At 53.9% G+C, this 11,052-nt stretch overlaps 3 protein-coding genes across 6 annotated transcripts; 1 reads left to right on the forward strand and 2 right to left on the reverse strand.

The window, feature by feature from the left end:
* Positions 1–120: 120 nt before the first annotated feature.
* Positions 121–2,833, reverse strand: PV09_05192 (uncharacterized protein). Its single transcript, XM_016358667.1, has one exon. The coding sequence runs from the start codon at positions 2,297–2,299 to the stop codon at positions 257–259; it is 2,043 nt and encodes a 680-aa protein (XP_016213286.1). The 5' UTR covers positions 2,300–2,833; the 3' UTR covers positions 121–256.
* A 196-nt stretch (positions 2,834–3,029) lies between these two features.
* Positions 3,030–5,246, forward strand: PV09_05193. Of its 4 annotated transcripts, none has more exons than XM_016358670.1 (3): positions 3,030–3,202; positions 3,319–3,534; positions 3,591–5,246. In XM_016358670.1, exon 3 carries the CDS (start codon positions 3,991–3,993, stop codon positions 4,924–4,926), a length of 936 nt encoding a protein of 311 aa, XP_016213289.1. In that variant the 5' UTR covers positions 3,030–3,202; positions 3,319–3,534; positions 3,591–3,990; the 3' UTR covers positions 4,927–5,246. The 4 variants fall into 4 exon arrangements, with proteins under 4 accessions (XP_016213289.1, XP_016213287.1, XP_016213288.1 ...); XM_016358668.1 differs by having other exon boundaries at positions 3,319–3,427; XM_016358669.1 differs by having other exon boundaries at positions 3,319–5,246.
* Positions 5,247–8,880: 3,634 nt separating this feature from the next.
* On the reverse strand, positions 8,881–9,627 carry PV09_05194 (uncharacterized protein). The gene has a single exon (XM_016358672.1). The coding sequence runs from the start codon at positions 9,284–9,286 to the stop codon at positions 8,891–8,893; it is 396 nt and encodes a 131-aa protein (XP_016213291.1). The 5' UTR covers positions 9,287–9,627; the 3' UTR covers positions 8,881–8,890.
* Between the last annotated feature and the right edge of the window lie 1,425 nt (positions 9,628–11,052).

Here is an 11,052-nt window from a genome sequence, read left to right on the forward strand (position 1 = left end):
GACAATTGATTAGACAAATCTCCCTTAACGTGACAACCTCAGAGCAGTGCAGTTTTAAGTTCGCCTGAAGCTTGATTTCTTTTTCCCGTTGTGTAACTCACCCTGATGAGCGAGCGATACGGCGGATGGTAGAAACGTGTAGCATTTCCTGTTGGAAGAAGAGAAGAATATCCAAACTAGATTTTTGCCAGGATTGGCGACTACGCGTCTTCGACAGGTTCGTGCTTCCAGGGGATGCGTATTGTACATGTAATCTTCACAACTTCGCGTCCTTTGTTTCACTGTTCTCCTGCAGCAACCTTTTTAGGCCTTCACTCTCCCCAACCTGGCCCATGGGCGGCACCGCCTCTCCGTCCTTACGTTTCCTACTGTACCCCTGACTATCCATGTACGGTGGCAAGCTGGCCTCTCTTTTCTTCCCCCCAATCGTGGCGTAAAATTTGCCTCTATCGACACTCCAGCCCTGCTTGACAAGCTTGTCCCATTCTCTCCCGATCTTGACGCGCACCAGGTCTCCAGTTGCACGTGAATCTTCCATACTGTCATGCCCGGCTGCGTCTGCTGTCTGGATGTCCAGATTGAGTAGGTCTTTGGCAAGTTTGCGAAGTGGAAAGCGATAGGGGAGGCCACCGTGGTGAGGGAACAGTAGGGACGTGTCCACGATTGTGGGGTGAAGAAGACGGAGAACATTAAGGTCGTTCTCAATGGCATGACCAATGAGCACGGTGGTTGGCGATATGTAGCTGGTAAGAAGGGTTCGTGCTGCCGCCGGAGAGGCCACGATCTTCATCTGCTGCTCGGCTCCGTCTGCGCCGGGTTCCGGAAGTGGCGTGTGGATCTCGGGATCAAAGTCAATTGCATTAGAGAACTGTTCTGGCGTTACACCAGAGAACTTGGTGTTCAGATCGAGGATCTTACCAAATGGCCTGACAAGTACGTCAATGAGTGCTTCTTTCGACGGCCATTTACACGCAGACAGTCGGACTATCTCAAGACCCGCCGTAGTGTAACTCATCTCGCAGTCAAATGCGACAGCCATGCGCTCAGCCTTTGTGTTCAGCGGCGTGGTCTGGAATTGGAGGATACTAGCTAAGCGGCCGGGGCTGGATGCACTGATCTTGAAGACGTGCGAATTCGTTGTTGTGCAGCCCGGTGACCCCTTCGCCTGGCCACAACACGAGTAAAGCGCCTCCTTCGGCCCAGTGATATGGTCCGTCTTCTCCCGCTTTGGGAAAATTGGTTTACCCCAATGATACACGCACTTTCCATTTGTCGTCATGGTCCCATCCTCCTTTGGTTCGTCTAGCCACTTAAATCGCGTGCCACACCTGTCACACGTCTCGTATCCACCAGAGATCTCGATCGTCTTCAGAGCATCTGCAATTTGTGCATCCGTTGGCGGTGTGAGTATGAAGCCCGCTGTTGACAGCTGTTGTGGCGAGAGGACGAATCGTTGTAGCATGTCCAGCTCCTCAGAAGGCGATAAGCCAGTCTCAATCTTGACAGGGCTGTCGACACCTGCGTCCTTCGCTTCCCCTTCGTTTCTGGTTAAGCCTGTGGCCTGCCTTCGAGTTTCCACCCACTCATTGAGGGGCATTTTTCTGTATCTGCCGATCTTGATTTTCATTTTGTTGACATAGACAAGCGGCTGTTTCGTCGCCTCTTCCTCCTCATCGAGTGCCAAGCGAATTAATTGGTTCTCTGTTAGCTTCAAGGCAGCTATGCTTGGGTCTTTGCTCTTCGCAACCTCACTGTTGAGTCGCGTTACTTCGTTATGTATATGATTTAAGAGAGCGCTGCGGGTCGAGTATGGTGTACTGATCTTTGCGACCATGCGCGGCGCGAGCCTCTCTACCTTCTCTGGGCGTGATTCTGAGGACTTGTGTGCTGCATCTGTCACATTTGGAGAGGGCTTTTGCACTGAGGCCTTCTTTTCGACCACCGAGGCTGGAGGCGAGATGGGGCGAGCCACAGATGCAAGCGATTTAGCAGTGCTTGTTGCTTGAACCGGAGCGCTTATTGGCTTTTTGGAACTAGAAGGAGTTGCGATTTCCGCTTGGGCAGGGGAGTTGTCGACTTGTGAGCCATCTTTAATCCGTTCCAGGGTCGTGTTGTTCAGCTTCCTGCGCTTCAGATCGCCGTGCTCTTGACCCACGGTCGCACTTTTCGCATTACGTGCGGTATCATCGACCTTTGACGGCACGATTCCAAGCTCGTGCGAGAACAAGCAGTTGGCAAGCTTGCATTTATCTGGACCAGCTGGACACGGGATGCTCTTGAAGAGTGTCGACGAGAACATTGCGGCTACGTGGACGGCAAGCCGTGACAGCCGCTAGGCAGTTTGCTTTGTATTGTGGCCTTGAATAGTCCAGGGACTTTATTGCACATCTGTGATGATTGCTTCGTCGTTGCTCCAGCGAGGGTGCGATAAGGCGTTGGCTTTCAGCTGACCTGTCACGACAGCGAGTGGCATGTCATGTTTGCCTAAACGGACAGTACGACTTGGAACAGCGAGCTTGAGACAACAAAGACGTGACGCTTCGCCGCGAAGGTTTCCTGCAGAGCTCTGCCACTTGGAGATGCTGCAAGTATGGCCGGGCTGGCGAGGCTGACGCGAACCGTCTTCTCAGCGGACGAGCTCGTTCGGAGCTGAACGACGTCACGGGATGTCCAAGGGCGATCGAAAGAGGAAGTCAAACAGGCGGCGTCGAGAACGCGCCTTCTCGCGTTCCGCTCGCTATCGGCCAACAAAGCTTTTCTCGCCTCCTGCGCAGTCTCCGGCGTCGCTGTCGAAAATCAGACTCGCGCGACGCACGACGACGCACACGCACACATCACAAAGGCACAAAAGCACAAGCCCAGCTGGAGCACGCATCGAGGACACGGTCTTGCAGCTCATTGGAGCGGAGCGACAGTGGCCGCCAACGAGCCGCATCGAGCTTGGCCCCAAGCGCCCAGCGGCCCCTCGCTCGCCTGTGCATGTGCATCATCGCCCGCCGCGCAGGGATTCACAGCTTGTCATATCTTTTCACAAACATCGTTATCAAAGGTACGAGCAAGCCTCCCTCCAGGCACGATAACGTTCTCCCCAATTGCAGTCGCCTCCGGCCCCGGATCGTCGCTGCTCACCGCTGGTCCTCGCCCTTCGATTGCTTGATTTGCTACCGTTGTTTTTGCTTTGCCGCGATGCTTAGGCTAATAAGTAGGTACTGTGTGTGCAGCAGGCTGCAACTGTCCCCGGCCTGCGTGTCTCTCTTCCCCAGACTCTGGTTGCGGAGCTCTGGGTCAGGATGCTGCCTATTGACTTTCAGAGCATAGACGCGCTCATCAAGAAGCCGGACAATGTCATCGAAGAGATCGAGCGTCGCTCTTCGGCTTCAAGCGAGGGAGCCGTGAAGGCTGACCATTTGGCTGTACTGGTTCATGGGTAGGTTCCAGAGCTTGCGTGAGGGCTACTTGAAATGAGGCACGCGACCATTTTTTTGACCTTCTACTGCGATGCCACAATCTGCTGTTCAAGTCTCGCAACGATCCGTGGGTGCCTGATCACATAGCAAAAATTTTGATTTGTTGACTTTTGACCGTGCTAGACTGTGGGGCTCGCCCTCGCATTTGTGGTATCTCACCTCCGCACTGCGCGACCGATACCCGGAGGACAAGTTACATATCCTTGTTGCAAAGCGCAATTCCGGAAGCTTCACCTACGACGGCATCGAGTTAGGCGGCGAACGTGTGACACAAGAGATCGAGCAGAAGCTGGAAGAGCTGGCACGAAATGGGCAGCACATCAAGAAGATCAGCGTCATAGGCTATTCGCTGGGTGGGCTGGTGGCACGGTATGCGATCGGCTTGCTGCACAGCAAGGGTTGGTTTGAAAAGTTGGAGCCAGTCAACTTTACGACATTCGCAACACCCCACCTAGGTGTTCGGACACCCTTGTTGGGCTATCACAACCACCTGTGGAATGTGCTGGGTGCTCGCCTCCTGTCCATGAGCGGGAGACAGCTGTTCACGATCGACTCCTTTCGGGATACAGGCAGGCCGCTTCTCTCTGTGCTGGCGGATCCAGACTCCATCTTTATTCAGGCACTGGCCAAGTTCAAGCACCGCAGCCTCTACTGCAACATTGTGAACGACAGGACGGCCGTTTACTATACGACCGGAATATCGAAGACCGATCCCTTCGTGGACCTCAAGGGCATCAAGGTCAACTATCTAAAAGGCTATGAACCAGTCATTCTTGATCCGGACAATCCTGTCTCGCCAAAGGAGCCCGAAATCCCCGCTACCTTTGGCCAGAGACTTGCCACGGGGGCTTCCGACTCGCTCTACAGGATTCCGTTTGCGATATTCATCGTTTTGTTCATGGTCATCGGTGTCCCTGCGTTCCTGATGACGTCGGTCATCCAGTCCTTCAGAAGCAGCAGGCGAATACGCTTGCACCTCGAGGGCAAGGCGGGGATAAGCGCGGAGCAGTACAAAGTGCCCTTGCTGGTTTCCATGGTGCAGGAAGCGCGCCAGACCGCAGAGGACATTTTCGAAAACGTGAATCAAGCCCAGTCGCAAGAATATCTTCCAGCATCGAGCGAGGAGGTCGCCTTAGAGGATGGCTCAATGAGCCCCACTACTAGTCCCGTCATCTCTCCACGACACAAATCAAACCGCTCCGTCTCGAGTGTATCTGAAAAGGGTCTGGAGAGCGACGCTGCAGATGCTCCTGCTGCCGTGGAGATGCCGACACTGGCTCTCACGCCGAAGCAGTTCGCTATGATACAGGCCCTCGACGATGTCGGCTTCAAGAAGTACCCCGTTTGGATTCACGCCGCGCGACACAGTCACGCCGCGATCATAGTACGGATGAACAGAGAGACCTTCCACGAAGGCAAACTCGTCGTCAAGCACTGGGTGAACGAGTTCGAGATCTGATGTCCTACCATCCTCAAGTCCCCGACAATACAAAAAAAAAAAAAAACATCTGGGCTGGCTTTCTGCACGTGTACCCCAAAGCATGGCGTGGGTGGATACAGTGTTCAAGCGAGCATTTTGGTGGCCATGTCGCTTTCATTTCAGCCGTTGCAATGCCTCGACAGGCGTTTGCAACGGAATCTTTTGCTGAACGTGTTGTTCTTCTCTCCTGCTTCGCTTTTCCACGTTTGATGAGTTCATGAGGTGTGTACGTGGCGGGCTTTTTTTTTTCTTTGCGTGCGGTGAGCGTTTAAATATCCTAGATAGCGTTTCGACCTGATACGAGAAAAAATCAAAGTAAAAAGTTGAGAGTTCTCGACCCAAATGCTGCCTGCATCCCGTGTACGGACGCTGCGACGGACCCAGCACGCTCCCGAATCGCAATACGCTCTCGTTTTAAGACATGCTCGGTCGTCTTCACACTTTGCTAAACGCGCGCCCCCGTTTTCGTGTTTTTTGTCAGGCCGACGTGCGCCCCAGCTTTCCTGATCAAGTCGTAGCACCTTTTTGGGCTCACCTTGGAGAGCGGCCCCGACGCGGTCTTCCCGTCTTCGCGTCTTATGTCAGGGTCTGCAAACCCGACCTCTCGACGTACGTACGACAGCACAAAGCTACGAAGTGACCCGCCCATTTTTTTTTCCCCTCCCCTTCACTGTGCATGATCAAGCTCAGTGAGCTGCCTGACCCAAGGCAAAATCCCCGACGCTCGGCCGTTTCTCTGTACCTTCTACTCGCTGCGTCCGAGACAAGCGCCGCCTTGGACAGGCGCAACGCCGTCCTTGTACCTACCGCTTGGGTGGTTGCGCTTTGGCGAGGAAACCTTTTCTATGCACATACAATATATATATATATATATATTTGCTCGCGACTCGCGTGATGGACAAGATTTTTTCTTTCTTTTTTTTTCTTTTTTTTTGAGCACGACGACGAATCGCACGAGGTGCGTCCGCTCGATATGTTGCATGATCGACTGGAGCCCTCGAGCGAGGACACTCGATGCTGCTGACTTGGAAACCGCAAGCTCAACGATTAAACCCCCCACTCCCCCTCTCCTCCCAGGAAAAAGAAGGGTCATGCGAAGTGGAAAGCCTCGATCTCGGCCACACCGATCGCACGCATGAGATGGATGAGAAGCAGAAGGGGAGCTTAGCACGGAAGGAGAGAAAAAGAAAAAGGGGGCCGAGGGGGGCGTTGCGGAAAAATATCTGATTTGGCGCCGCGGGCGTACAAGCGACAAAAGAGTACAAAGTGACATTCGGGAATGTCAGATGCGGCTGAGGCCCAAGGCTGAGCGGTTCGAGAAGGGGGGGGGGGGGGGTGGGAGGCGTCGCTTTTCCCATACGTCAGCGCGCCAAAAGGACGCTGAAAGCAGACGAACCTCCTGGGAGAGTAACAGAGGTTCAGCAGCGCCATCAACATACACACATGTACACAAACGCACACGAGACGGCTTGTTGCCCTTTTCTTCTCTCTGCCCTCCTCCACGGAGGCGCCGGGCCCAGAGGTACGGCCGTTCCGCTGTTGGGACAGCAAAATTCAAATGGCCCTCTTCTTATCTTTTTCGTTTGTCTCGCCGTGGCTTTCTGGCAGCTGAATGCCGATGTCGACGCCATGGGGCATCACGGGACAGATCTTTGTGGTCTGCACCCCTCAGGAGGCGTGCGCCTAGAGCGTGAAAGTGCTGGGCGCACGCCTTGTGGTCGATAATGCAGTGGAAAGACGCAAGCAGGTCACTGTTGCCTTGTTTTTTTTTTGTTTTCGCCTATTTGTTGAATGTTATTATTCGTTCCCCTCCCTTCCTTCTCTCCTGTAGCGTCTCCCATCCTTGACCTTCCAAAAGCGTGCGGTTTTTCCACTTCCGAGAAGCCCGGGTGTTTATTTCTTTTTTTGGTCGAACCATTTTATTTGCTGGCGTCATCGTCAACATCATCGATTGTCCAAACAGAGCAACGAAACAGACGTCGAATTCGTGTTTCCATGTACTCTCTGTACCCACACAGCGGACTAAAACAGCGCCAACTTGACGCCACACCGTTGCCACGTACAAGTAGCGAGACGGCCGAACGATTGAGCGTAAGGTCACTGCTCACGCTGCTATTAATAATAATGATGATGATGATGTTGATGATGATCACGAAGTGAAAACTACAACACTCGTACATGACAAAGTTGTCTACTTGTAGACGCGGCTGTAACGGAAGCTTTCCCGTAGCGAGAAGGGACGATGTCGAGCATTAATGTGACCTCCCTTCGCTCCTTCTGCAGGATGGTACAAAACGACACTAGGATTGGGTGGGAGTCCATTTATCTTCCTTCGGGTTACCCGTTCGCTTGAAAGGGGATGGAGGGCGGCATTCCTCTTTCACAGACTAGACTTTTGCCGCTGCCGCTTACAAAGAGGCGTCGAAGGCGTCCGCCATTGCGGGGGATGGGCCAAAGGCGAATGATCACGAGGCTTGCTCCATTTTCAGGACAAACTGTCAAACGAATAACTAACAGTGCAACGCAAGCTGCGAATGAGGTAGTGTCGCCCGGGGGGTATACTGGCCGTTAAGGAAAGAGGAAAAGGGCCCACGGGGGCTCGGGAGTTACGATAAATAATTAGCAGCTGCCAAGAATTAAAAAAAAAAAAATCCGTCGTTACGTCCCTCAGAATGGGTCTTCGCTCTGAGGCAGCGCGCAGACACGACGGCGATCAATCATTATGACAAGGAATGAGGAGGCTGTGATGGTTTGAGGGTCAGTACAGTTGAGCATGGTACACAAAGTGGTTCCAGCCGCGTGGTTGCCAAGCCGGTTGACTTGTATCAACCTCAAGCCTACAGTCGCTGCCGCTGCTCCCGAAGCCATACCGTACGCACGTTTGCAGCGCTTGAGCGACGGGGCAGGGACGCAAAAGCTGTGGCAGCTGCTCGAAGCATTTCCAGCAGCGACGGCGGCAGCGGTATCAGCAGTTCAGCGTTACCCGTCCGGTCCTGTGCCAGACTGACGGGCCCGCTACGTTTCATCTCTTTGTCGCCTAGTGCGTAGGTATCTAGCTAGCAACGAGCAAGCAGCAGGCCAGTGCAATCAGGCGGATCCGGCGTCACAGCAGTCAGACTGTCAACCATTCTTGTCTTTTGGTGTTAATTAATCCGTCCAACGCTCGAAGCTGGGTGAGAAAAAAGTGGAGGCGGTCCCAGGCCAGTGCATCTCAACAGCCCTCGGCGGCGTGTTAGACCCTGTCGATCGCGATTAGAGGAACACAAGCGTGTGCGCATACGTAGAAGGTATGTCTAATGGTCGCCTAAATGCGAGGAAATACTAAACGGCCAACCTCCAGATTGAAGGATCTAAATGGCTTGACGCTCTGGGTCTAGCCGATGGAGAATTTCGTGATCAAAAAACGATGCTTGTGGAGAGGGTGATCGACAATTGACCACGGATCAGAGCGCCAAAGATCTGCTTTTGACGACGAGCAGCGTTTCGTTGCTCTTCAGTACCACTGCCTCAGTGAGTCACTGCTTCTTCAGCTGAATGGAAAAAAAAAAATAAGTGATCTCGATGTCTGCTCAGCCGGTGTTCTTTGCCACACGCAGGAGGAGGAGGAGGAGCAAGAAGTACTCCATATGCCACACGCGTTTGCATGTTTGAAATTTTCGCATGCTAAACTCCGCATGCATTGGATCGGGGGTCAAAAAAAAAGTTGCGTGCGTCTCGACGCTCAAAGGCCAATTGTCGTGCATTGTCGTGGCTTGCAGCATGCGTGTGTGCGTACATGCATGCAAATGTCCGAAAAGGGACCGGGCAAAGAGACGGAAAAGAAAAGAAGAGAAAGGCGATACAAGTCGAACGTCGGGCGGAAGGTGCGTGCGACAAGAGACAGAAGTGATCAATCGTCGGTCAATGTGGAAAAGGTTTTCTTTTCTTTTACTTCTCTTCTTTACTATCCAAACGAGGCGCTGCTGATGAGAAGGAGTGGTTGCGGAGGAGATGTGTCATGGCCCCTGCTCAATGTCCTGCCATGGGATTGAGTAGTAAAATGAACCCGTGTCATTTGATGATTGCGATTCCCCCATTTTTGGTCACAGTACTGTAGGGCATTGGATCGGAGGCTTGGAGAGTTTCGATTTCCTTTTTTCGACTTCCCAGATTGAAGTAGGGCTCTGCCGGCGATCGGGGGGCCTTTTACAAGTAGACAGGCGACCAACCTGCCCGAGACGATTCCCACGCGTCGGTGCCTGCGTGTCCTTCTGGACTTTGGCGGTAGCATGCCCGATTCAGAGGGAATCTCATTGCTCGTCCAGCATACTCTGTGGAAATGCCTCATACATGTAGTCATCAGTCATCTAATTCACGAGGCTTTGACGTCGCAGTTACGGAAATTGGACGTGGAAGTAGCCGCATAATGAGCCTCAGCCGTGGCAGCAGCCAGGATTTGGCGGCCATCCGAGAAGTCAATTCTATGAGCGAGATGAAGGTGCTTTGCGAAGCGATGGTTGTCGTCGGGCTTCGACGTAGGAACGCATCCCTGAGGCTTCCAACGCCATCGAGCTACATCGAAGCTCCAACACAGTAGACGTGGTCGCCAATTCACCATCTTGAGCATCTCTTGTTGCCAGCTGTGCATGCCAGCCAAGGCCCAAGCTGGTCGCGAAGCGTTTTTGACACGCAGCCGGCGAGGCGTCCGGTACGACAGATTGACGTGCAGAAAAGAAGACGCACTACTACAAAAACTGTCGCCGCTCTCATTCGTGGACGCTGCCGAGCCTGCAATCTGTGGTGGAAGATTTGAGGCTCCCCTTTCGTCGCGGACAGCGTGCATGGCCCGGTTTGAGCGAAGGAGAGTGGAAAGATTGATCGCCACCATGGTTGACCTTGTCGGTAATGATCAGAAACGGGAAGATTGTGAGCAGTCGAGGTACAGATACGGCCACGCGCATGGGCAAGCAGCAAGGGTGCGTATCTGCAGAAGCGGCATCATTGCGCGAGCGAAAGAAAAGGTGGGTGGGCAACTGAGCAGCTGAATGCGGACAGGCGAGCTCAACCAGACGCTTATACGGATCCACGCACACACACACGCTCACACACCAAGCACGCAAAGCACACGCATACGAAGTGATTTCTCGGCTGCAGCTGTCGTTTTGGTTCCTGGCAGGACATTCAGCTGAGCACAAGGGTCGGGCACTCCGCAGGATCAAAGATGGTCCAGAAACGGCCGCTACGTCTTCGGCACGAACACGACGATCGAGAGTCACACAGGGCGGGACGATCAATCGAGCAGGTCAGTCATCATGAAAAGAAGAAAAAAAAAACTTCCAGGATCGAAATGGAAAGCGAGGCGAAATAAGTCAGGGCAAAAGACAGGAGGAAATAAGAAGGGCTGCATCGCGACAAGCACAGCACAGTCATCATGATGGGTTGGGATGCAGCAGCTGGAGAGCGAGCACCGTGGCAAGACGAGTGCGGGAAGGGGCTAATCTTAAGCCCGCGGAGTGGGGAAGGGCAACGACAGGAGAGGAACGAAGCAGCGAGGCAACAGTCGCAGATTCGCGGCGGCGGAGGCGCACGCTGGGCCGTGATTGGGGAGCGAGATTGCACCCAATGTGCCAACGGCCGCCGCGGGCGTGCTGGGGAGCGTGTGGGAGTGTGAGTGTGCGTGTGCGTGTGCGAGAGTGCGTGGCGGGTTCGTTCCGTCGCCTGGGACGATGCGAGATTTGCTTTCGGAAGCTTTTGCTGCGGGCGCGATCCCAGGCTGGGGCGAGCGTCTTTGTCTCCCCCGTCGGGCTGCGTTCTGTCCTTTATTGCGGTGCCTTTTGGTCCTGTGGCCGAGGGGTGCTGCCTACCAGGACCAAGGTGGCGCACATCCGTTCTGGCAGGGACCATAATCATACTCCTGTGATGAAGATGATGACGACGATGATGAGGGCAAATCACTCGCCGCGCTGGGTGCGGCATCATGTTCGGCGCTGCGATGCGGTGGTTGTGTTGCCCAGTGCGTGTGTGCGGCGTCGCATTCAACGTCTGGCACGAGCTCGTCGTCAAAGACGTCAACAGCAAACCTGTTTTGAAAGCAGCGCCCGTCGAAAGAGGCTCATGACGGTCGGA

Source organism: Verruconis gallopava (assembly GCF_000836295.1).
Source record: "Verruconis gallopava strain CBS 43764 unplaced genomic scaffold supercont1.16, whole genome shotgun sequence".
Taxonomy (NCBI): domain Eukaryota; kingdom Fungi; phylum Ascomycota; class Dothideomycetes; order Venturiales; family Sympoventuriaceae; genus Verruconis; species Verruconis gallopava.

Bases quoted from the DNA above. Each gene is read 5' to 3' on its own strand.
- PV09_05192 (XM_016358667.1), bottom strand. From the start codon at position 2,299: ATGTTCTCGTCGACACTCTTCAAGAGCATCCCGTGTCCAGCTGGTCCA.
- PV09_05193 (XM_016358668.1), top strand. The intron at 3,428-3,590 runs GTAGGTTCCAGA...TGACCGTGCTAG, and splicing joins TTGGCTGTACTGGTTCATGG to ACTGTGGGGCTCGCCCTCGC.
- PV09_05194 (XM_016358672.1), bottom strand. From the start codon at position 9,286: ATGACTACATGTATGAGGCATTTCCACAGAGTATGCTGGACGAGCAAT.